The sequence below is a fragment of the Phaethon lepturus genome, unplaced genomic scaffold, assembly GCF_000687285.1.
Source record: "Phaethon lepturus isolate BGI_N335 unplaced genomic scaffold, ASM68728v1 scaffold16476, whole genome shotgun sequence".
Lineage (NCBI taxonomy): Eukaryota > Metazoa > Chordata > Aves > Phaethontiformes > Phaethontidae > Phaethon > Phaethon lepturus.
In genome coordinates, this window is record NW_010547056.1 from 14,311 (window position 1) to 39,200 (window position 24,890).

The following is a 24,890-nucleotide window of genomic DNA, read 5'->3' on the forward strand; positions in this document are numbered from 1 at the left end:
GCTTCTTTTTCTACTCTTCATTGAGATTGCTGGGAATGCTTGTTCCAAGCAAAAGATTCAAAACACAGGGACTGTGATCACTTTCCAAGGAAAAAGTCTCAGACTAAGCCCGTGGGGACTTTGGAAAATGATAGTCTTGGGCTAGCCTTTCACACTGCTTACTTGTAGGGCATCTGAAAAGTCTGACAACGGTATCAGTGAAGGCCTGACAAGCACATCCCACAGCTCCACTTTTAGGGACTAGAGAGACTTGTCCAGAGGGACCTCCTGGCCTACTGCCATAAACACTCTTGCTTTTCCAGTAGGTTGTATTGTGTGACTTTTGGCTTTTATCTTTGTAAGAAACTCCTCAGTGTAGCAAGTAAGTATCAAAATGCAGTCTCAATAGCTGTATTATTCTCCAGCAATCATATATATATATATGTGTGTGTGTGTGGAGGGACATTTGCGAATACAAACTGGAAAGCGCATTGTAAGAAATAACGAAAGGGAAGACTTGAGTAACAAAGGGCAAGAGGGACCGGGAGTGGATGACAAGAATGAGAGAGAAGCATCTTGCTACACACCACACAGTGCATGGATGCTGTGTGTCTGAGACTCCCAAAGCCATTTGCCCATGGCTTCCTACAGACCAGAGAGAAGAGAAGGGCAAACTGGGGGGCGAGGAGGGGGGGAACAAAGAAGGGGTGCAGTGAGGGGAACACACACAACACCACAACTTTTTCTCCTATTTTTTTCTGTTCAGGAAGTTGTACTCTCCAACAACTGCTTAAAGAACTTTAATGGGAGGGTGGAACAGGTCTTCTTACACTATCTAGTCTGCTTCCTCTGTAAAAAAAACTTGAGAGGATATAAAGTTATGTATACAGAAGGATATAAAAGGAACTCTACTCTGTTCCACTCCCTATCTCCTGCTCCTTGCCTTCTGAACTGCCCTTTGGAGAGTGGCTTTCTTAGCTTTTTCCCAGAAAACTGAATGGGGAAAGAAAGAAGCAGCAAAGAGCTGTTCTCAAACACTAGCTTCTGTTTTTCTTCCTGCATAGCATCCAGCTTCTTCACAGTGACAAGGGCATAAGGGGTGCCTAATACTTTTTAAAAGGATGAAGGTGAGGGAAAAAGCAAACTATTTTCTAAATTCTGTTTCATAAAACAGTTGGATTTTCAGCTGTTTTCATGTAGAAGTACTCTGTTGATATCAACTAATTAACTTAACTCTCACAATTCAAAATTTAAAAATACTAGGAAACCGAGACAAGTAAATAGAGCCGTTTGGCCGATATCCCCAAGGAAGGTATGGTTACAGCTGCCTGTCTCCCAGACCTCCCAGTATCCTCTCTACCTGCACTGGATAAGCACCAGAAAAAAACAAGAGCTTTTCTTTGTGGTCTTGTCTTTTATTTGGTGCATGTTGAGAAAAACTGAAAACCAGGCTACAATGCTTTAGGACTACTCTCTTATCCCGAGGTGGACAGACAAATCACTCATCGGGCTATTAACTACCCAAACTTTGGCAGTTAGAAGCTGTGCCAGCTAGTCACTTTCTACGCAATTAGTGATGCAATCTTTAAGTTATACTGATACTTTACCAAAAATATTCTCTGAATGATGCAAACTGCACTAGAGTAATAATTTGAGTCTACATTTGCACTGAGCAACTAATCTCAAACTAATCTCTCCATTTCTGAACTTTATTTGGAATAAATATAGTAACAACGTCGCTGTCTCTTCAACTTCCCACAAGAACCCCAAGCAGACAGGGAGATTTGAAACCTCACATCTTATTCGTAGTGCATGAGTAATAAAGGTATGCGAATGGATTTAGTACTCACTCATTGAGGGTATCTTTCTGACCACAGAACTGCCCATAGCTGTCAGTTGGATAAATCACTTTCCTGGGGTCACCGTGCACCCAAGCTGCAAATACACACATATCTTTTAACATTTGAGTCAAGTGTACACAGTTAATAGTTGAAGCGGACTAGCATGGAAGTGTGTCACCTCTCATGTACCATTTTAATGTTTGTTGATCACCACTGAGGAGTATTGATTTGTAGATGTCCTAATGAAAAACTGAAATATAAAACAAGCTAAACTGCACTAAGAGACAGATGAATAAACAAACCAGTTCACTTTTTACCTTCAGGGCACATATATCTGGGCTGTATCCAAAATATGATGTAACGGACTTAAAAAAAAAAATGGCTAATAAAAGGGGAAAGAAGAGGAGCTAACTATGTAGACAAATTTGAGCGCTCACAGACAACCACAATGGCATTGAAATTAAAGGGATTACCTCATTGTGTGACAGAAATACACAGGGTGTGACTGAATCTAATGGACTCCATCTGCACTAATGGAAACAAACTCTCACTTTGTAAATTAAAACATTTCCTGACCTCTCACTTGGCAGTTGTCCCATTTTTCAGTTATTAGGTCTGCACTTGGCAACTTATGTATTATATGCTAGCATGAACCACAGTACTGAGTGGGAAGAGAGGTTTATATTAAGCTTTTAAACGTCTTTTCTCCACTTCGAGGCAGGATTTTTTCTCCAAGCTATTTTCACCTGCACCATTATTTCGCTTTGAGGATCAAGCCCACACCAGCTTCACTACTAGTATCGTTATTTCTAAGCTGTAGTGTGCAGACCTGACTAAGCCTCCTTCATGGCTACTGTTCTGACTGCTAACTGCTGATTTGACCCTAAATAATGGCAATTCCATTTATTTTTAAGTATCATCTGAAAGTAAGATATAATGCCGGAATATAATTCCATATCACTACCCTGAGCTGACATCCTAAAATCAGGTTGCTAGAGAACTGTTAGAAAAGACCATTGATCTTCTCCCAAAAATTTCCTTGTGCTTGTGTTATGTGGAAAAGATTACAGGTATTACAAAGATTTTAGTCCCACCTTTCCCCCCCTTGCACTATATACTGAATGTCAGGATCCCACTTAGGATACACTTTAGGCTTTGATTTATGCAAACCACCTTGAACTTGCTTCTCTGTAATTACTCTATTTTCTCTCAACTTTGTGACATTATATTCAGTCATTTGTGAAACTGTCATCTTCCTCAATGTCACTTTGGTAAGAATAACAGCACTTAACAATAATGACATGTGCAGCTGAGACAGAACCTATGTAAGACCTCAGAGCAGCAGACTGCAAATTTATTGAAGTGTTCGGGACAGATGCACAACGTATCTTCAATGACTTGCAAATATATACAGAGAATCAGTAATGCTGCCTTTCACCTGGAATGGGTTTACGTTACAAAAATGAATCTGCTAGTTCTTTTTAACCTATGTTAGTTTTCCTGTGTTTTGGAGTTTGTAAATTAACCTGCTGCTTGGTATCAAACACTTCCTGAACACCCAGGTTAACTGCATTTCAGATTAACTGTGGTGCTCTGATGCTCAGAGAAAACTAAAGTGCTTCACCTGTGCTAAACCCCATTTACTTTTTCATTTGTTAGCCCCCACTTATTTCAGTAGCATTACTTAATAGGATCCTTTAGGAGGCACCAACTCTCTCAGGAATTCTGATAGTCAGTTGATAACTCATATGTGTACATGACATTAGAAAGCTCCCTGATGTTCACAATGAGTCTTTAGGTTATGCCATGTACACTTTCTTCCATCATGACTTTGACAAGAGGGAGTTTTTCTTTCTACTTTCATATGACTTTGCTTTTCATACACAGAATCATTAAGGTTGGAAAAGACCTTTAAGATCATCAAGTCCAACCATCAACCCAACACCCCATGGCCATTAAACCATGTCCCGAAGCGTCACGTCCACACGTTTTTTGAACACTTCCAGAGATGGTGACTCCACCACCTCCCTGGGCAGCCTGTGCCAATGCTTGACCAGTCTCTCCGTAAAGAAATTTTTCCTGATATCCAATCTAAACCTCCCCTGGTGCAACTTGAGGCCATTTCCTCTCGTCCTATTGCTGGTTACTTGGGAGAAGAGGCCAACCTCCACCTCACCACAACCCCCTTTCAGGTAGCTGTAGAGAGCGATGAGGGCTCCCCTCAGCCTCCTCTTCTCCAGACTGAACACCCCCAGTTCCCTCAGCCGCTCCTCATCAGACTTGTGCTCCAGAGCCCTCCTCAGCTCTGTTGCCCTTCTCTGGACACGCTCCAGCACCTCAGCATCCTTCTTGTAGTGAGGGGCCCAAACCTGAACACAGGATTCCAGGTGCCTCAGAAAAGCCTGGTAAAACACGTAAAAGCCTGGACCCAAATGGATCAAGCTATATAGACCTATAAGACCTTTCAGGCCTTTCTTGTGTGATGGTAGAGGACTCTAACACATCAGTGTTTTCCCACACCCAAAATTAGGTTTTTTTAATTAGTCTGGCACATTATTAAAGGGACTCATTTTTCACATTTGACTGTATTTTTTCTTTAACACCAGCAAAACAGGAAGCAGTAGAGATAATTCCCACCATGACAGATTCAAAGTACTGATGAGAATTTTGTAGCAAGACTTCTATCTGCTTCACATAGATAAGTCGGGAGTAGTCGCTACTGCCAACAATATCCCTTTCCTAAGTAGCATATTAAACCTGGAATTATTTTTCACTCCTCAGACAAACTTGGGAGAAAGGAAATAAAACATTCCAACATAATGTTCGTTGGAGGTTTTTTCGCTATCTCAGTCTTACTAAGGGTCTTTCCATACGAAGGGCCCCTGTGTCCCAGGCTTACTTCCTTCAGCCTGTTTGGGTGGACTAACAGCCAACAAGAATAAAACTCATCAAATGGGCAGAGCAATGTATTCTCCTCACATTCTTTTTAGTTCTAATACAAAGTCTGCTGAAATATTTCAAAGGGCTCCCTTGGTTTCACTGGGTGTGTATCAATCCTTGGTCTCATATTTAATCACTCATATTTTGCAGTGTGTTTCTCAATTATTAGTAGAAACTCACAGCGTATAAACAATGGGGCACACTGCTCACTTCTGAATAGAATTTCTGGTCAGACTGTACCTGCTTTGCCATTATCGAATTGTCTGAAACTACTCCTGCTTGGCAGAAGTTGTCCTGTGTGCCTAAGGCTTCAGTCATGTATTTAGTATTAAAATTTTTAGTAGTATTACAAAGAATCTGTTTTTAAAAGACAGATTTAGCACACTGTGAAATTCCATCACTGGGATCAGCTGCTGGGTGGATGGAGGAAGATGCCTCTCAGCTGAATTCCAAAGTGAAACCAAAAATAATTGGGTCTGATTTACAACGTATATATTTAGCACTCTGCAGCAGAAAGAAGAGGCAAATACCAACAGAAGAGAAAATACAGGCTTCTTTCATTGCCTATCCTAGGGCTAACCATCAAGATTAATAAACTTAATCCTCTTTCACCTTCACTGCGAACTTAGAGCAATGACAGTGAAAGAACCCATGTGATAAGTACACAATTTTTCTGGCCTAGTCAGTGAAGAGTAAGTACCTTATTCAACAGCTCTCACCGAGTGAAGAAAGTTATTGTACAAACTGGCCTGACAGAGCAGCACCATGTTTTGCATGTTGTGCTGCACTATTGACGACTCACTATCAAGCGCTAAATGAAAAGGAATCCAGTCACATAAAATTTTTATTCGAGCATTCTCCGATGCCCATAAGGCTGCAGTCTGAGTGCTGGCACAAACACCTGGGCTAAAAAAGAAAATTAAAGAACAGCTGAACCATATTGCACAGTTGACTCAGCCCTCAGAGCAGCAATGTGACATCTTATGACACCGGTATAGCATTTTTGGGAGGCCTGCAGTTATGTCGGTCCTGTCATTGATGTGGAGCCCACACACATGGACGGTATCAAAAAAAGCTAACGTCTGCCTCTAAATGTCTATCAGAGGCACTTCTTTTTTTCTGCGCCGTATGGGCCATGTCAGTGGTTGCAAAGGCTGGAAAGCTCCCTGTCAAGGAGAAAATGCGATTATAACAATGGCATCCTGTGATACTTAAAAATGAACTGTGGATCTGCTTATACTATCTGTCTCCCTCTACTGTGTATTTTTGAAAGGGCAGTCTTCCATATCATTAATTTGCTCCCCTTAAAGGTATATTTTCCATGTTTCAATGTATGGAGAAACTGACCTGCCACATTGTTCTTATGGCTTTTTTACACAAGCAATAACACAAGCAATTTACTAATGTATTGAAACTTGTAATAGAACACATGATACAGAGTTTGTAAATCCATGTTGGTAACACTGGTAATGTATAAGCACTGGAGCAATACAATAGGAGTTATTACTTGAATTAACGTGTCCCTTGGAATGTGAAGCTCTGTTCCAAGATAACTTATTTGCCGCCTTTCATGTACACTTTTCTAACTTAAAATAATCTTAAATTAAGAGGCTAAACATTTGTAAAGCATCGCCCAGACAAGCCCAGTGCCTCTGAAATAAACACGAAGAGTTAAGTCACTTTGACACAAAGGAAAACTACAAGGAATGTTAAAATAGCACTATTAGTTCATCTGTGAAGTTAAAAGAATGATAAGAAAGTAAATCATAGAATAACTATTTCTATTCAGTACAGTCACTCAATAGCAGCCATCACTGAAGCAGAACTAAGAAAGGCCAGTATCAAAAACTGTTTGGTTTCATCTTCCAAGAAGAACTGATTACCTTATACTCAGACTACATTTCAGCCCCCCTGAAACATAAAAAAATTCTACTTCACTGTTACACAAACACACGTACAACTGAAGCCTATGTGAGCTATACATACAAAGCTAAGGGCAAAATTTGACTCAGATTTTCAGCCACAGTAGTTGAGTGATGAACCTGCCTTTATTGCTCACTTCTCAAGCCAAGTTAAACAGGGATCCAGAGCAATATTCACACATATTAAAGAAATTGCAGAAATCTGCCTTTTCTTTTTCTATAACAAGGCATAATTCATGACTAAGGATTGATTTATACTCTATTTTCTCTTAATGTGAACTTCTTGAACTTCTTTGAGTCTCATGTATTTTGTGCAGTGCTGGCCCCTGGAACTGAACCAAAGCTGACCTCATCTTTTATTTGGAAATAAATTAGAGTAAAAAGAATAGCTGAAGCACAGTACAAGGAAAGATGAAAAGCAGGGAGCATGTCGATCTGGATTTGGAGATGAACTAAATTCTAGATTGAAAATTCCAATCTGATCTGTAAGAAAAGTAGAAAAAGTCACCAGCTACAAATCTGGTATTTGGTTCCAGTTCTAACCAGCATTTCATAAGGTTTGCAAGAGAAGGCTGTTCAGACACTTCCTGTCCACTGGGAAACCACTGCGTGTGCAGAGCAGGGAATGTGACCAATTCACTGTTTCACATCACGGGAACTACATTGTCTGAGATTACAGACATGAAGAAGCAAGGAACTGGCCAGTCCTTTTCTGCTGCTATCTACTTCTGCAACTTCTAGCATATGGGGTTCTTTGGAAACTGCACATAGAAAGCTGACATAAAGTTCTAGCCAAAAAATTAAGGAGGTTTATATAGTGCTGGAAAGAAAGCCAAGATCTGGAAGCACAAGAATGCTGTACAAGCTAGAAACTGCCAATGCTCTTCTTTCCCTTTGTCCAGGCAGCAGCACTTCAGAATACTGCCTGTCTGCACAGGGGCAGGTCGTCAGTCACCAGAGAATTTGTATGCTCAAGAAAACAACAAATGTTCCTGTGATCTAAGTCCAGCTTTTTCAGTTCTGCCTTTGCATTTGAGCAGTGACAGAAGGAGAGTGCAGAACATCAATGAAGAATCAATCAGGTAGGAAGAGGAGGACAACAGCACAGACATTAGAGGGATGTCCTTCAGACACGGCATGCTCCTGGCACCAAGCGGGAGGCATGGCAGGTCTGCAACAACCGTGCATAGAAGAGCAGCTACTCTTGCTTTTCAGGACTAATAATTTACCCGCTTCTCTTCAGTCTATTGCAGAGCAGGTTTAGTAAGCAGAGATATACATTGCATGTATATTCTAGGAAGTCCCTCTCCAATCTCCTATAACTGGAAGTCACGTGACTATTTCTGCTCCAAAAACTTTCACAAGTCGATTTGGATTTAAGCAGAGTGGGAACAATTCAATTAGGCCATGAGGGTAATTATTGCCAATTAGGCAAGAAGGTGCTTCATTCCATAGCAAAGGAAAAGGCCCATCAGATCCAAACTGTAGCCAGAACTGTGATGAGAGAGTACATGTACATTTTGCATACACAGAATCCAGCAGTGGCTACAAAACAAAGAGATCCTAGACTTGTCTCCACACAGATGCCAGTGATGTTAACTTAAGGATCACAATCACAGACACTGACCTTGTGAAAAAGTTGTCAAAGGACTTTATTTCAAGTCAGTCTGAAGCTGACTGTACAATCATGCCATGCAGTACAGTTAGGGACTCTCTTCCCAGATCCAATCCCAAAGAGACTCCTAACACTGCTGTAATCTCTAGAAGTATGGCATAAAATCAAGTACAGCTTGAATAGCTTCTGAATTCACTTTTTGCTCTGTCCATTTTTCTTACATTCATAAATCTCAACTTACTCATTTTTGGGAAACAGAGACTCAAATTCATTAGACAAGGAAAAAAAAAAAGAGTTCCGAAAAGAAATAATTTCTTCCACCTGCAAGCATCATCAGCCATCTGCTACCCTGCTGTTTGCTTCCTAGTGCGGGCTTCGCACTTCCTTGCAAAGGTCCTCCATGCCTCTCTCATTTGCTGGTATATACCATTTGCTTCCTCACTCTCCATCCTCCTGAAGACATAAAGGTTCATGACAGGGCAGTCATTAAGTGCAGGGGAATAAGGGAAAGAAAAAATACACACAGAGATTCCCCAGAGCTTGAGAGAGAGAACAGACTTCAGAATGTGTTCAGTGCTTGGCTACTACAGGCAAGGTGAGAGGACACAGCTCAGCACTGTGGCTGGGAGGACGTTATGCTACCGTACAATTTAGTGGGAGGATAGAGAATTCCCTCAGCAGTTACTGGAATCACCTAGGTTAAAGCAGTCTTGCTAACAGTCACCATTTCATGCTACAGACAGCAGCTTTTCACAGAATGGTTGGGGTTGGAAGGGACCTCTGGAGCTCATCTTGTTCAAAACCCCTGCTCAGACAGGGTCACCTAGAACAGGTTACCCAGGACCACATCCAGACAGCTTTTGAATATCCCCAAGGACAGAAATTGCACAACTTTTTCTCTCTACAGAACAGAAAATGGTATTACAGAATTACGACAAAAACTAATGGCTTTTTTTTTTTAGATAAGGCGGGGTCAAAACAATCTTTTACAAGCAAATTGAAAGAGCTCAGACAGGCATGCAGAGACACAGTAAGTACATTTTTACAGCACCGCTTGTCCTTTCACACACAGGCACACATACAACTCTCTCACACAAACAGAATAAAATGGCTATTCTTAACGAATATCCCGATGTGCAAACAACTCTGGATCCTACAATAAATGAAGTAATTTCTCTCACTTCACCTTTTATGGCTCACATAGGTTCTTTCAGTAATGTTTTACAGAACAAAAAGCCACTTAAAACCAAAGGGTTTATCTCTAACTTTTGGTGTCAGCTTAATGACAAATGAAAGCGCATTTTTCTACCACAGTTACTTTATGACAGCAAAATTATCAAACCATGTCATTTTTACTTGAACATACTTAATTTTGAGTTTTTCACCAGTAAACACATGGTTTTGAACTTCTCCCTAATTACAACAGACCCTAAATGTTAATTCATTATTTGCTTCTAGGCAAGGCATTGCTTATTGATTGGAAAGGTTTACTTAGATTTAAGCAAAAGGGACACACCAGTTAAAAATTCTAACATTCACAAAGTTGCTTCCCCTGTGCATGAGAAAGCACTACTATACCCGCATTTACTTACCCACAATTCCTAATGCAATGTAACCCAGAATGACAACTATGAAGATCACACAGCAAATAACGTCTGTACAGTGCCTGGGGACAGAAAGAAACACTTCTTAAAAATAAGGTGTCTAATATGACCCCTTGTAAATCGAGTGTCATATGGTATTTTAACGTCTGAATAAGATGTCTGCATCTGCACTTAGTAGAAGTCTTACTCACAAAATCACGTTTGAGGTGTAAGGCCCTGCTTTCTCAGCAAGACCAGCAAATAAATGTTCATGCCTTTTGCATTGTACGCAGCAATAAAAACTTATTGAGGATCAGGTTGAAATTTTCTTAAAACAAATAGCACCTTACAACATTGAATCCATGAGATCACTTAAGGTATAAGCTCCTACAGGACATCTGCCTCAGCATGTCTCTAAAGCTGGTATCAAATATTGCAAACAATGTGATGAAAGAAAGATTCAGCACAACTTACCTGTATTATACATAGCTTATGAGTGGAAAAACAACAGCACGAAATGAAAAAAAGCCCATATGCAACTGCCCCTGATCTCTGTGCAAAATTCTGCCTCAGCTGCTCGACCTCATTTAATGCAACCAAAATATGCTCTATGGAGAGGACAAAAAAGCCCCAACATATTGTGGAGACCCATATCTTCTTTTACAAACAAGCAATCAAAGAACAGCACTCTCCAGCCCGAAAACTGAGCCAGTGAGTAACCTGTGAGTGTTTAGTTAAATTACTGCCTTCTACTTATTGGTCTGCATATTAAGTTCATGCAGGCAGAGGAGTAGGGATGTGGACTACTAGACTAATTTCCCTCCAGCGCCTGGCCTGGATCAGAGCAGTTCCAGGAGTGCAAGTAGGATGAAGTATGACACTCCCAAGAGAGCAGGAGAGGGTCAGTACGCGCTTGTGGAGACCATCGACTCCGAGGGCTCCAGCTGAGGTGAGCAATTCTCTCCTTCACAAGCCAGCTTCACAAGCCCGTGTTTCACAAGATGCATGGAAGCAAAGCAAAGCCTTTGCAGGCCTCACTGGTTACAAAACATTTGTAGCCAATGGTCTCGCGAGTGTTTAATTAACAAAGGAGTGAATTACTCGTAAAAAGGTGTGCTGCCTAGAACCTCCTTACCTGAAGGATTTCAATTGCTATTGTTATTTACCATGTCCTGCACAATCACAGAATCATTAAGGTTGGAAAAGACCTTTAAGATCAAGTCCAACCATCAGCCCAACACCCCCATGGCTACTAAACCATGTCCTGAAGCGCCATGTTCACACGTTTTTTGAACACTTCCAGTGATGGTGACTTCACCACCTCCCTGGGCAGCCTGTGCCAACGCTTGACCACTCTCTCCGTAAAGAAATTTTTCCTAATATCCAATTCTAAACCTCCCCTGGCACAACTTGAGGCCATTTTCCTCTTGTCCTATTGCTGGTTACTTGGGAGGAGAGACCAACACCCACCTCACCACAACCCCCTTTCAGGTAGTTGTAGAGAGTGATGAGGGCTCCCCTCAGCCTCCTCTTCTCCAGACTGAACACCCCCAGTTCCCTCAGCCGCTCCTCATCAGACTTGTGCTCCAGACCCCTCCCCAGCTCCGTTGCCCTTCTCTGGACACGCTCCAGCACCTCAACGTCCTTCCTGTAGTGAGGGGCCCAACACTGAACACAGGATTCGAGATGCGGCCTCACCAGTGCCGAGTACAGGGGCACGATCCCTGCCCTGCTCCTGCTGGCCACACCATTGCTGATACAGGCCAGGATGCTGTTGGCCTCCTTGGCCACCCGGGCACATGGCCGGCTCATGTTCAGACACAGTTATCTGACACAGTTTTGCTGAAGAACTGGTTGTATAACTTAAAGTTGTACGGACTGTAACGGCCCCATTTGGCCAGGGTTCACGTCTGCAGAGCCTGTTGGTGCTGCTCGGGGCTGTCCCCATGGCTCTAGTAACAAACTGCTGCTGTTCTGACCTGATCCAGACCCTGATCCGCTTTTCTGTGACTGATGAGTGAGCAATAATGACCCCGGGAAAGCTAACACATGCTTCAAGTTAAAGTAAATGATCACCTTCATAAAATGAGCAATGACCATCTCTGCTTGTGAGTCCATGCAAGGAGCCAAGTGGATGCAAGCTGAATCTTGCCAGTAAAAGAAATCTTAGAATCCAAACTCCAACTGACATAACAGTCATTTTTAGTATCTACCATTCTCTCCACTTTCCAATTTATGTTTCCTCTTACAGAGAACCATTATTCTTTGGCATAAAGGAGGTAAAGATGGCAGATCTTTTAAACAGTTGGAGAACTGGAAAAGTGTTTCCAGGTGTGGAAAAGGAATGAAAAATCCCACACCCTTCTCTAGAGGGACACAGTTTTAACACCTCACTGAAATAAATTTTTAGTGAGGCCAAGGTGGTACAGGATGCAAGGTCAATAAGACAGTAATCTAAGTAAGGACAACTGCTTAAACTAGAAGTGGTGCTGAAACAATGCTGCTCATTTTCCCATTCTCCATCCAGAAGCAGTTCTGACACTGCACACGCTTGGTTCTCACCCCATCAGAGCCGTTTTTAATATGTACGATATTTAATTCAAGATGTCTCAGGAGAACTATGACACCGTCAATACTTTAATTACAACTCCGATAGTCTCGAAAACCTCTTCCAGTGCAATTATGACAGGTCTCATTCTACGATACCTAAATGCAATTAAAGGTTACACCCCTTTGTGCTAAAGCTTCCTTTTAAAGTTCTGCAGAGCCACCACAAACAAGTACCCATAAACACTTTACCAGAATGCAGAATTTTCTGTTCCTCACAATACACAAACTTCTGTGCGGTACCTAATAAAACTTACTGTTGCCAAGTATTGCTGTTATATTAATAATTAAATGATACATAAGAAGTACATAAATCCTGTTTTGGGTTGCTTCAGAAAATTCTGAAACAGTTCATACAGACTAATTGTTATTCATACAAAATAATTGCCTATTTTACTAGATATACAGGTGAAACCCTGGCTCCATTCAACATCATCGTTAGCTCAAGTAGGTCACTTTCAGTGAGATCATATTATTATCTCATAAATACAAGGCTCCATATGAGACAAAAAAAAGTAAAACATCTTAAATGCCTAAATTAAAATAACTCTGTAACGATACAAGGTTATACTGTGAAGATCCTGGGAGCTTCCAAAGTTGCAGGAACTAGAACAATGGGGATTGCCTCTTCCTAAACAAGAGATACGGGAAACCTGATCAGAAATTATCCAGCCGTGCTTTGACTGAAAACAGATGTGATATAAATTTTTTCAAACTAAGGCGGCAACCTGTTATGGCAAATCTGCTTTTTCAGTTTGTTTCAGGCTAATGAGGCAGAGCAAATTCACTCAGGAGACTGAAGTGCTAAACTGAACCATTAAACTGAACCCTAAGGAAGATGGGTTAATGGAAACACGATTATGAGAATAGGAACTGAGAACACCGCTTATCATACAGGCTCTATGATCTTTCTTACAAATAGCGCTACCACACTTTTATACAATAATTATGTGTAAACATTCAAAGATTAATGAGAAAAAGCACTTTACATTTCTTCTGGCATAGAAGATGAAAACATTAAAAATGCTTTTGCTAATAGCCAGTATTGGAAGTTTTCATGGGTTTTGGTACTTTTTAGATAACCAAGTTCCATAATCTAAATCAAGACACAGTAAGTCTATGTATTTGAGCACAGGAGTTTCCATAGAGATAAACTGTTGATAAAACCATCAGATTCATAATTTACAAGTGACAAAATAAAAGGCCTTCATTTGGTTAAGTGCACAGTTCAGGTTCCCATGTCACATTTTACTGCTTATGACTGTCATCTAGCTTAATGTATGGAGCCTGATTTGCTTTCCACCGTCTCTCAGAAACATACCGGCTTCTTGGCTCCTCTTGCTGTATCACATGTGGCTGCACACGCAAGCACCACTTTGTGCACGTGTAATGGCATCCTAGCAAATACATGAATGCAAAGATAAAATCATCCACACAGAGTATTAGTGCATAAAAGCCATTTATTCACTGATAGTTCATGCACTTAATCATAAATGACTGACTAGAACCCCTCTCTGTTGGGCAGTTTCATGCCCAATCTGTCACAAGTGCAATTTTGCTCAAGATGCTGCACTAGCAAGAAACTGCCATGTTTATTAGTTAAGCAGCACTAGCAGTATATTAGCACCTACCAATAGTCTTGAGGCTGGCACTATGCAACCACAGCGCGAAACGAAGCTCAAGATGTTCCCACTGTGGTTCAGGTTACTGCTTTCAACTCTGCTGACACATTAAGGTGACCACTACTGTCCTCATTTCTGAGTTCCTCCACTCTGTTCGACTAACAGCTTGTGTTTTAAAAACTTCCCTAAATCATGTTGTGTGAAGGGGATGTTACACTATGCCATGAAATGCTGTGAAGAGCTCTAAAGACCCCTTTCTTCACTGGGGCTGAACCGAGAAGCGAGATCTGCTGTACAAATGGGTATTTCTATCAGCACAGGGACACTGAGGGCACTATCCTGCATAGCCGAACAAATGTGCAAGGTGCCCATAAACTAAACGTTTGCAGAGAAAGTTCCCTTCAAAATCCGCCATGAATTGCTACTTCTACTATGGAGGCCAAAACGGCACAGAAAAAGGTATTTATACACGTTTTCACCACAAGCTGTTTTCCATCAACTTAAACTCTGCATTTTCTTAATGAGTATGACTGATCTGCACTGACCTGCATGGATTTACTAAGTTGAAATGGCTTAGTTACAGGCACCAGGCTTACAGATGTATTGTTTAATTCTGGAAAACTCAAAGTTTGTTACCTGCAAATGAGCAACATCTGTAGATACCGTATGCCCCAAACAGAAACATGAAACAAGAACTTAAAGAAAAATGTAGGCTTCCCCGCTCATAGTAGTGAGTGCATGGCACGTTATGTTGATATAGACAACATGTAATAATAACACATATATAGACCAATAAAATACCAGTAGCAAGACAAATAATTTTATATTCTACCAACATTTATCTATGGTAGACTCATAGTGTACTCTAAGTAACATCTTTAGCAGGTTATTTAGTTTGAAAAGCACAAAGGATAATTTAATTGTCAAACCTGTTTATTATTTCAATATTCACTACAGTATCAAGTGACGTGCCATGTAGATATCTATCAGTGACACACTCATATTTGTGAGAAGGTGAAGTTTGCATTGCTAGTTAAGGTCAGGAATTTTTATTCGTTTTTTTTTTTTAAGAAGATAGCCAAATGGTTATGGAAATTTACTGATATTCAATTTGCATGGGAACCCATTAGCTACATTTTCTAATCACAGAGGAAAAGGTCATCTTTGTCTTAACAAGAACACTGAATTTCTAGAAAGATGTTGAACAATTAAAGATAGTCCAGGAGGTGTCAAGAGTTTTTAAAACATAACAAGAAAAAAAAAATCTACAATGTGTCTAACCAGCAAGAGGAATATGAGAAAAACCCAAGAAACTACACAGAGGAGGAAGAAAAATAGGGGCAAGGGAGAGAGTTAAGACAAACTCTTTGAAACTGGACATAAGTCAGAAGTGTGGTTTATTAATTTGATTTTGCCAAAGCAGTTTAGAAAAATATGCTATGATTGTATTGACTGTATAAATTCCCTTACTGGAATTTAGAGAAAAACTAAATCATAGAATCACAGAATAGTTTGGGTTGGAAGGGACCTCTAAAGTCCATCTAGTCCAACCCCCCTGCAATGAGCAGGGACATCTTCAACTCAATCAGGTTGCTCAGAGCCCCGTCCAGCCTGACCTGGGATGTTCCCAGGGACGGGGCATCTACCACCTCTCTGGGCAACCTGGGACAGGGTTTCACCACTCTTGTCATGAAAAATTTCTTCCTTATATCTAGTCTACATCTATGCTCTTTTAGTTTAAAACCATTACCCCTTGTCCTGTCACTACAGGCCCTGCTAAAAAGTCTGTCCCCACCTTTCTTCTAAGCCCCCTTTGAGTCCTGGAAGCTGCAATAAGGTCTCCCTGGAGCCAGTGGAGGAAGACAGTTCATTTTATACCCAAAGTAGTATAATTGCATTAAGAAAAAGGAGAAGCTTGTTTTCCCACCTGTATGATGGTACCTGACTGATTTATCCACAAACACATTTAAGATATCTTATGATGATGTTGGTGGAAGAAACGCTTTTTTATTCTTAAAGAAGCATAATGCATTCTACCTAAATTGCTTATGAATCCTTAACTTCACAAGCCTTCCCCACAACATTCCCTTCTCCGTCTGGCATTGGCATGAAATACCGAGACCACTGAAGAGAGCCCCCTCCCATGTGACAGATCTGCCTGAAGTCCCATACGAGAGACCATTTCAATGCCAATGGGAGAGAGAGACAGACAGCTTTAACGCTGTGACACTAGAGAAGTGTTCGTACACTTGGAAACTGAGAGGTGCCCAACTTACTCGGTTCCTAGGGGTGAACCTCTGGGGCAAGGAAAGATGGCTTGGAGGAAATTTCTGCCTTTAAGGAATCAGAGATAGCTTAGACTAAGATTTGGGGGGGGGGGGGGGGGGCCATATGAGACAAAATCTCTTTTTTGTCTCATATGAATTCAGTTAAATTGATAATCAGATCTGCCATGAGGAAGGTATACATCTCCAGCTCAGACTGACAGGGAACACCAGGAGTTTCTATTTTTCCCTAGAAAGTTGTCTGCCAAAACTCCTGCTACATCATTTTAAACTGAGAAATTGCAGAGCTACTATTTCAACCTCTAAGGTTACTCACTTGATGGATACAACGTATAAAACCTTACAAGCATTTTCTGGTAGTAATGCACATAGATAAACACCTAATAACATCCCTAAACTATCACTTAAATTCATTCCTATACCACTGCATAAAAAGTCTCACTGGCAGTATCTTAAAGATACTTCTCAAATTAGGATCAACTCCCTAAACAAACATTTCCATTTATTTTTTAAATTATTCACTTTCAGAAAGGAAAAGAAGAAATACATCTTGCATAGATGAGACCAGTGTGTGTGTTAAGCGAGAGTACCACAAGGCTGCAGTGTTCTTCTCTATCATAAATTTTCTGCTGAGAAAGATAAAATTGATAACTAACTTGTGGTTCTCTAAGTTATTCTTTTCACTAAGGATAGTAAATGCTAGTTATGAACTTATTCTCTGTGTCACACTTACATCTGGAAAAACACTGACAAATTGCTACTGAACCTTCTGAGAGGTAACAGACATGCTTTCATCTGCAGCACTATTAAGTGAAGTCAAGGCTTTGTAATGAAGTATGTTTCAGAACTACTTTTAGGTTAGATACAATCCATATCTTCAACACATTATTTCCACTGTACACTAATGTTTCTATGGAGAACAGAGGCAGACAGGCTTGAACAGGCTTGCACAGGCTTGCACAATGAGAATGGAAAAAAGTGAAAGGACCGCAGCACATAGTCATATCAATAAAAGACATCATCTTGATAACATCATTTTGGATTTTCATGAGTTGGTTGGCTCAGAGTCAAACAACACAGCCATCGAATTTTAATCCTATTTAATAAAAAGATATTTGCATGAAATATGCCGAAGTCCACACACAAGCCCCTTGAGAATGACAGTACTAGCAAAGCGCTACACACATTGCCTTGTTGAACACTCCTTTTACCAGTCATTGTTCCACACTTTAACCACTGACAGCAGCTCTGTTCTATAAAAAAAAAACACGTTCAGAGAACTGAATTTGCAAAGGATCCATCTGACAAAAATTGTGGGAGTAATCAATTCCTTAACAGACATTAATACACCATTATCAAGACTTGACTTTCTGTTTCTCAGTATTTCAGGCTTTTAGTGATTTGGGGGATAGATTGGTGCTCAACAACTTCCAAAGATAATTTCTACTCTACAGCACCTCCAAAAATGCATCAGTTTCAGCAGTCATGATGATGGGATGTGACCTTTTCCAGCTGTCTCTGCACCTTTCAACGCAGATACGTACAATTTGCAGCCTGTCTCCCTAGAAAGCCAGCCTTTCCATCTTTCAAAAATGAAGACAGACTTCTTCCCTGACCAATGAAAACTGACAGTGAAATCAAGAGCAAGACAAATTATTTTATGAACAGAAAGCAAAGATAGGTTTTTCCCACCCACACTGTACACAGAGTTATGCCAGTTATGGCAAGGTGTACAAACAGCTCTGTCCCCACCCACACATTCATTACTAGCACTCTCATGTCTGGACAAAAATGTATGCTTTAAGCTTCCTAGTATCTCTTCTCCTACTGAAAAGTGGTAAACCCCAAAGTCAGAAACAAATTCAGGGAAGATGCCCATTTTCCTCCTGTTGAACTCTTTGGCATATCTTCTGAGAAGGCATTTTGTTCATAGGAACTATGAACTTTATTTGTCTTTATTTGCTTGAAAGACTGTGGTTTCTTAATCATTTAACCTTGGTAATTGGAAAAATGGATTAAAAAAACCCAGTTCATTCATTGTCTTTGAAAACATTTAATAATAATCTTAAACTACCTCAAGGGCATGTCTGTAATGTACTGCACAGTGCCTCACCGATGACCCCAAAAAGGTCAGGCAAGTCATCTGGGTATCTTGCAGAAACGGTAGGTTGAATCTAAATCCAAGTGCACCTCATTGCCAAGTATTCTCAGTAAGCATCAATGCAGCTACCACTGCCTTATGGTCTACTGAACAATGAAGTCATATCCTGAATGTTTAGGGAACTGATCTTTTTTATATTGTTTCTAACAATACTATCTCACCAAAGCATTATAAAATGCACTGAACAAACACGGTATAGTAGTGTTGCGCTTTATTCCTTTGGTTGTGTTTTTAAGGAGCTGCTGTGGAATGTACAATTAGAGTAACACATATATATACTTGGAATTGCAGCAGCTGTCACAGCAACTACACAGATGTAACAGCAAACCACAGTGTAAAACCAGTTTTTACTAACTGTATCACACAGCAACACTAAAAACAAGAGAAGTCCTCCTGGCATGCCATCAGCAGAGTTTCACCACTCCTCATGAACGTGAGGGAAAGGCACAGTAATAGGCTGCTCAAGAATAGCACCAAACTGCAATATTTTAGGATCCAACTCTGCAGCCCACAGTGCCATAAGTAGTCTCACTCACTTCAGAGACGCTCTTAAAGTACGGGTTTCGCCAGGTCACTGGCAGCACTCCTCTGCTGCCGCCGGTCAGGCCCTACCGGGGCAGACCTCCTGCCGGGATCTGCCCTGCCGGCCAGCCGCCGTACAAGCGCAACGGCGCACAGCCAGGCCGCACTCTGGAGGGAACGAAACAAATCCCTCGATGAGGTGACTACAGCAGCAAGAAAACCAGATGCAAACTGAAGAACAGTGTGCCAGGGTTCCAGTCCTGTGCTGCACGGAAACAAGACAGACTGCACCACGTGGCTGTGGCACCCCACAACACACCACCACCTCCAAGGGTCCTGCTGGTAGCAGCACAGGGTAAGACAGCAGCTCCTAGGCAGCAGGAGGCATACAGAATTGGCATTCAAAATGAAAGAACTTGAGAGCACAGACTTGAATATTGCCCAGTAATCATACGTCCTCAAGGGCGGTAAGGATTGTCTTCTGGATTTAAAAGAATTGCAGAATCGAATTCGTAAGTTTTGTTAACAACATTTTTTATCCTCTGTTCACTGCAAAGCCAAAAGAATTAAATATAACGAGTTAAGGTATTTACCTGTTATGAATAGGTCCTCTGAACTTTGGGTCAAATTTCCTTGGTTCACCTGCATTTAAAATAAAACAGTATAAAAATATGTCCTTATTTAAATTAAAATCTATAGAGAGGGGGGTGTTAACAGCAGTCTTTGAAGAACATCTTCCATATATTTCTATTTAATCAGTTCTGTTAAAATAATTTCATTCAGGCAATATCAGTAACGCACCAATACAATTACCTAGTTTTTGTAGATGACATCAAAAGCTTTTTTCTTCTAGCTTATAAACTTTGAGGGCCTCACGTTTATACCACCCAATAAATTACCTTTGACGTACATCCTATCACTACCCCTGCACACAGCGTTCACAGTAGAATGTTGCTGAAATCTGAGAGACAAGGCTTACGTCTCGCAGCCGCATGCTTAGTGTGTTTGGCAGCGAATGAGTGAACCTGCCTGACTGGAGCGACAGGCTAAGCCCTTCCGATTTTCCTCTAGAAGAACAGTTCGGAGTCATGTTCCGCATTTAATGTCATACTTACAGTCCCGCAGAGTTACTCTTACTTCCCACTGCTTTGGTTACAGGGCTATATAGACACAGAGTTGCAGGTTGGCCCCGTTTGCCCTGGGCTCATCAGGCGGCAAAGCGCTGGAGCCAGCAGAAACTCAGCGCCGCGCTCGCTCTGCGCTGCCCTGTGCAGGCCGTGCCACTGCGCCGGCTTCGCCCAAGGAGGGGGGCACGGGCCGCGAGGCAGCAGGACTGCACGTGTTTTGAGTACCTTCTCTAACTCTCAGGTTGCACGCACCGCGCGCCCCAGCGTAAGAAGCAGAGTGGGTTTCGAAACCGGCTATGCGTACGCCCCTGATCATGGTTGTTGCTGTACACAAATCTCGGAGCGACTAGAAGGTCAAGTCAAGCCCATCCTAGAAACCGGCAGTAGGACCTGGATGCAGCTTACAGATGGAAGGAGTCAAACACGTTTTTTTCACACAGCTATCCCGGTTAGCATAGTTCTGATGGATTCACTCTGCACGTAAGCAAACTAAATTAAGAAACTTCCAAATACTACCCCACCAGTCTGTGCTTCAAATGTGGACTTGAATAAGATGAATTACAGTACGATTTCACTTGGGGAAAAGTAAAAAAAATTTATGGCAGAATTTAAACTTTCAAGTTGCAAGCTACTATATGAAGAGAAAGAAGTAGTCCTTCATCGAACAGACCGGGATTTGGATTTCTCCTTTTGAAGCTAGCTATTCAGCTTCATGTGATTTTTTAAGAGTTCAGTAATTATGGAGATTTACTGAACCAAACTTTGTGCAATGAAATTTTAGTTCTTCATTCAAATGTCAATGCTACAATACAAATTACCGTTTCAGAGTGCTTTCTCGCTGCCTTCTTAAGGATCTCCTCTTCTGAATATACCTTGTATTAAAGGGTATTACCAGCCAAAACTTTCTCCCACCCGCAGAAAGAATACTTATTTTCTCCAATTAGAGGAGAATGCAGCAACTTCTCAAAAGCAGAATTTACTTATTAACTAAATGCCAGGCTTTGTTCTTGGGTTGTATCAGAAAAACCTTATCAAAATACACACAGACCAGTACAATAAACATAGCAGATAATAAAACTCTATTTGCCCTTCATCTGAGGTGTTCAGGTACACCCTACCAAGCTCCTAAAACAAATATATTTTAACACAGAAAAGATTGGGAAAGCTAAAACTTTGGAGTAGTGATGTGTAACAGCAGTGCTGGGGAGTGGAAGATGTAAGTTGTGCTATTACACAGGTATTACGGAAATCCACCATGGTCCAGAAAGCAAGTGTACGATACACAATACCTAATGCTGGGCCAAGACCTGTATTTTGAGGAAGCTTTTTGTATAGCACTTTCTATGAAATAAGTATTTCTACAAAACAATTTATCTCCACCATAATTCAGCATCTGTAACATTACTCCCTTTTGACAAGTTCTGGCCATAAGGCATACTGAAGTGAGCCTTTGTTCATTGCTCATACAGGACCCAGGTTTAGCATGGACAAACAGCCACACCAGGTCACAAGATCCATTGAACCCATACCCTGTACATAACAAGAGGCCATAGTGAATACCTGAGGAGAAAAGCAAAATGAAGGCAAACATAGTGCTACTTCCCTAAAACTGAGATTACAGAGACTTGCAACAGCACTTTTCTGAGCCAAAGGTACTGACTTTGTATTTAATAGTTGTGGGTGAATTTCTTTCTCATTCATTTCATAAATCTCCATTTAACTTCCATACACTTTAACAATCTGCAATGCTCTACATCATGGAGTACTATAGGTTAACAAAACATTGACGTACTACCTCCTTTTGTCTGTTTTAAGCTTGCCATCAGTCAGCTGTATGGCAGCATAGCATGCTACTAATAATTTTACAGGTTATTATATCTCTCTTTACTTGTCTATCTTCAAGAGTCCTAGCCTGTTCAATTGTTTCTCGTCCATAAGCCATTCCATACTTTTGATCACACTTATATTCTTTTTCTGTACCTTTTTCAGTGCTACTATGTATCACTGGAAAAGGAAGGGCCAGAACTGCCCAGGATATTCACCACAAGTATTGGCTGTGATTTATACAATCATATAATGACTTTTTCTATTTGATCGCAGTCCATTCGTAGTAATTCTTTCTTACAGTCCACTTGCTTTTGAGGGCAAAACCAGATTCTTTGACTGCATCATCCATTAAGACCCCAAGTTCTCACTCTTGAATGTAAGTAGTTAGCTCAATGCTGTTACTGGAGGAACCTGTTCTCTAAAGCTGTTCAGTATTCTCCTTATCAATTTGAACAATGAAGCTGAATGAACACTTTGCAACTGTGCAGCTGACGTGTTAAAATACTTCTGGAGACAGAATCAAAGGGATTTTGATAAACAATTTAACAATTCAAAGTGACTTGCATTAACTGACAAAAGTTATAAAGACAAACTCCATTCACAAATCCATACAGAATAACTGCTTTCAACAACACTGACAAGAAGAACCCTAAAAGGATTATGGCAGACTACAAACACAGAACGAGTCAGTAAAGCGACGTCTTTGCAAAAAAAACCCCACAACTCATTCAAGAAGTGCGAGCATGACTGGTGAAGTCACTGTTCCTTGTGCTTGGGACATGTAAGGCCTCAGCAGAAAAACTATTTCTAGATCATGGCACTAGAATTTCAGAAGATACAGACAAACTCATTAAAAAGAGGACACTAAGAGGTTTACAAAAAGCAGTGAATGAATGCAAACTTCAATGACCGTGATTAAGAAAAGGAGCACAAAACAACAGTCTTCAAATACCACCGACAGACAACAGTGATCAGTTGTTCTCAGCTTCCTCTTACCAGAGAGAGAAGCTAACTTCATTTAAAGCAAAGTTGGTTTAGATTAGGCATTAGGAAGCTTTTCAGAACACATGGGTAGTTACACACTGGAACAGGTTTTCCAAGCATACTTCTGAATTTTGTAGGTGAACTCCACCATACGGCTACAATGAAAACCAATATCCAGTGATTAACAAGCAAGAAAATAAAACCAGACAAAGCATTCCAGAAAACGAGCTCTGATTCAAATGGAGACTTTCGCCTCCCTCAGGCAAGCAGAGGGATGCTGCGAGATCGTACCAGCCATTAACAGCAGTAAAATTACTGCTGTACTGCAAACTCCTCCCAAGAACTGTTCCGTGCTGCCAGCAGTCAGTACGCCTACCATGGCTTGGCGGAGTGCAACGCTGCCCGAACTCTCTTCCTCCGTCACTTAGCTCTCGACATAAATCCATTACAGAATACGGCACTTTACATAGGGAAAGGTAACGATATTCTAAGTTTAAAACACGCTAAAATTCACTGACAGAAGTCGTCTGTGACATCACTGGAATATTCCTTACCAAAACACATGACACAGCAACTGTGATCATAGTTTTATGGAACAACAGAAAAAAGAAAAATGCTGATATCAAACTAGATATCAAATGCCCTACTTAATTACTACCATTCTTTAAAAACTGAGACAATTCTTTGGGGGTGAGGTGGGAATTATCTACGTTATTAGTATTTACGTAGCTCCTGGTAAAAGCAAACTAATTCTGTAGCTATAGAAGTCCAAGTGTATTTAGAAAGCAAATTCCAAGCTTTAGGAGTACAGTAGGCATAAGGAAGAAAGCAGTGGTGTGGGATAGCAACTGTCGTTTTTTTGCTAGGATTAAAACCGGAGATGATATTCACTCTTTTCAGATGAGACAGATCTGTTTCACAGTCTGCTTTGTAACAGGAGACTTTTGTATGCTGAATTACAACATCTTTACAAGAAATATTTCACAAGATATTTCATTTACCAATTCTGACTCCAAACAGCACATGAATTGTTGCACTTTATTACTGTAATAATTGAAAAAAACCCTAAATCTAAATTACTTATCTAAAATAAAAATTGACTATACATACATATATATATCTAAAAATATATATAAAGTTTACCTCTGATTTGCAATTTAAATAACCTTGTGAAAGTCATGCTGGAAAAAAAAATAGGATATTGCTAATAATTGAAGAAGTTATGGAAAACCATTTGGGGCTGGATCCAAGCCCATTAAAGTCAACTGAAATAACCCAGTTGAAATAAATGAGGTTTAGATCAAGTGCTTATGGATTGTCATAAGAAAGCAGGTAAATTACCGTGTTTTCCGTAGTAGTTTTCTTCATCTCTGTCCATATTACTGTACCTGGATCACTTCAGCAAGCTGTGTGAGACACTAACTGTGGACTCCGTGTTGCTAGGCAAACTTTCCCAGCAAGCACAGATACACAAAAAAACCTATTTAAATAGATTTTAAAAAAATAAAGCTGAGTGTCGTGGACTTCTCCAATCAGAATGGAAACTCCCAAAGTAGGCAGGCCTTTCTGGGAGTAGAAAGACACCACTCGGTGCCTTGCCCAGCTCCTCCAGCCCAGTCTGATAGTAGGAATGAGGCGGAATGACTCTTATCAGCTTGCACCAACCTAAAATGTATGAGCAGAAAGGGCAATGTCTGCACCTCAATACCATTTGTAAAATGATCTTAAGGAAGGCAATACAACCAAAAAAATGAATAATGATTTGCTAACTGAGAATAAGGTATCCCACTGTCGGCAATTACTGTGCTTTTGTAGCCTGTGCTACTGTGGGAGAAAATAGTCTTTAGATGTCACAGATGGCCAAATCTTTCTTCC

The 24,890-nt window shown here is 40.7% G+C and overlaps 1 protein-coding gene across 1 annotated transcript in view; it reads right to left on the bottom strand.

Annotated features, from left to right (window-relative positions):
• Positions 1-24,393, bottom strand: part of LOC104622672 (choline transporter-like protein 5) — a 35,810-nt gene extending 11,417 nt beyond the window's left edge. Inside the window, exons 1-4 of the mRNA XM_010289527.1 lie at positions 24,357-24,393; positions 19,671-19,719; positions 9,890-9,963; positions 1,830-1,914 (exon numbers count right to left, since the gene is read on the bottom strand). Of these exons, the coding sequence (XP_010287829.1) occupies positions 1,830-1,914; positions 9,890-9,963; positions 19,671-19,719; positions 24,357-24,393 (245 nt within the window). The remainder of the gene's footprint in view (positions 1-1,829; positions 1,915-9,889; positions 9,964-19,670; positions 19,720-24,356) is intronic.
• Between the last annotated feature and the right edge of the window lie 497 nt (positions 24,394-24,890).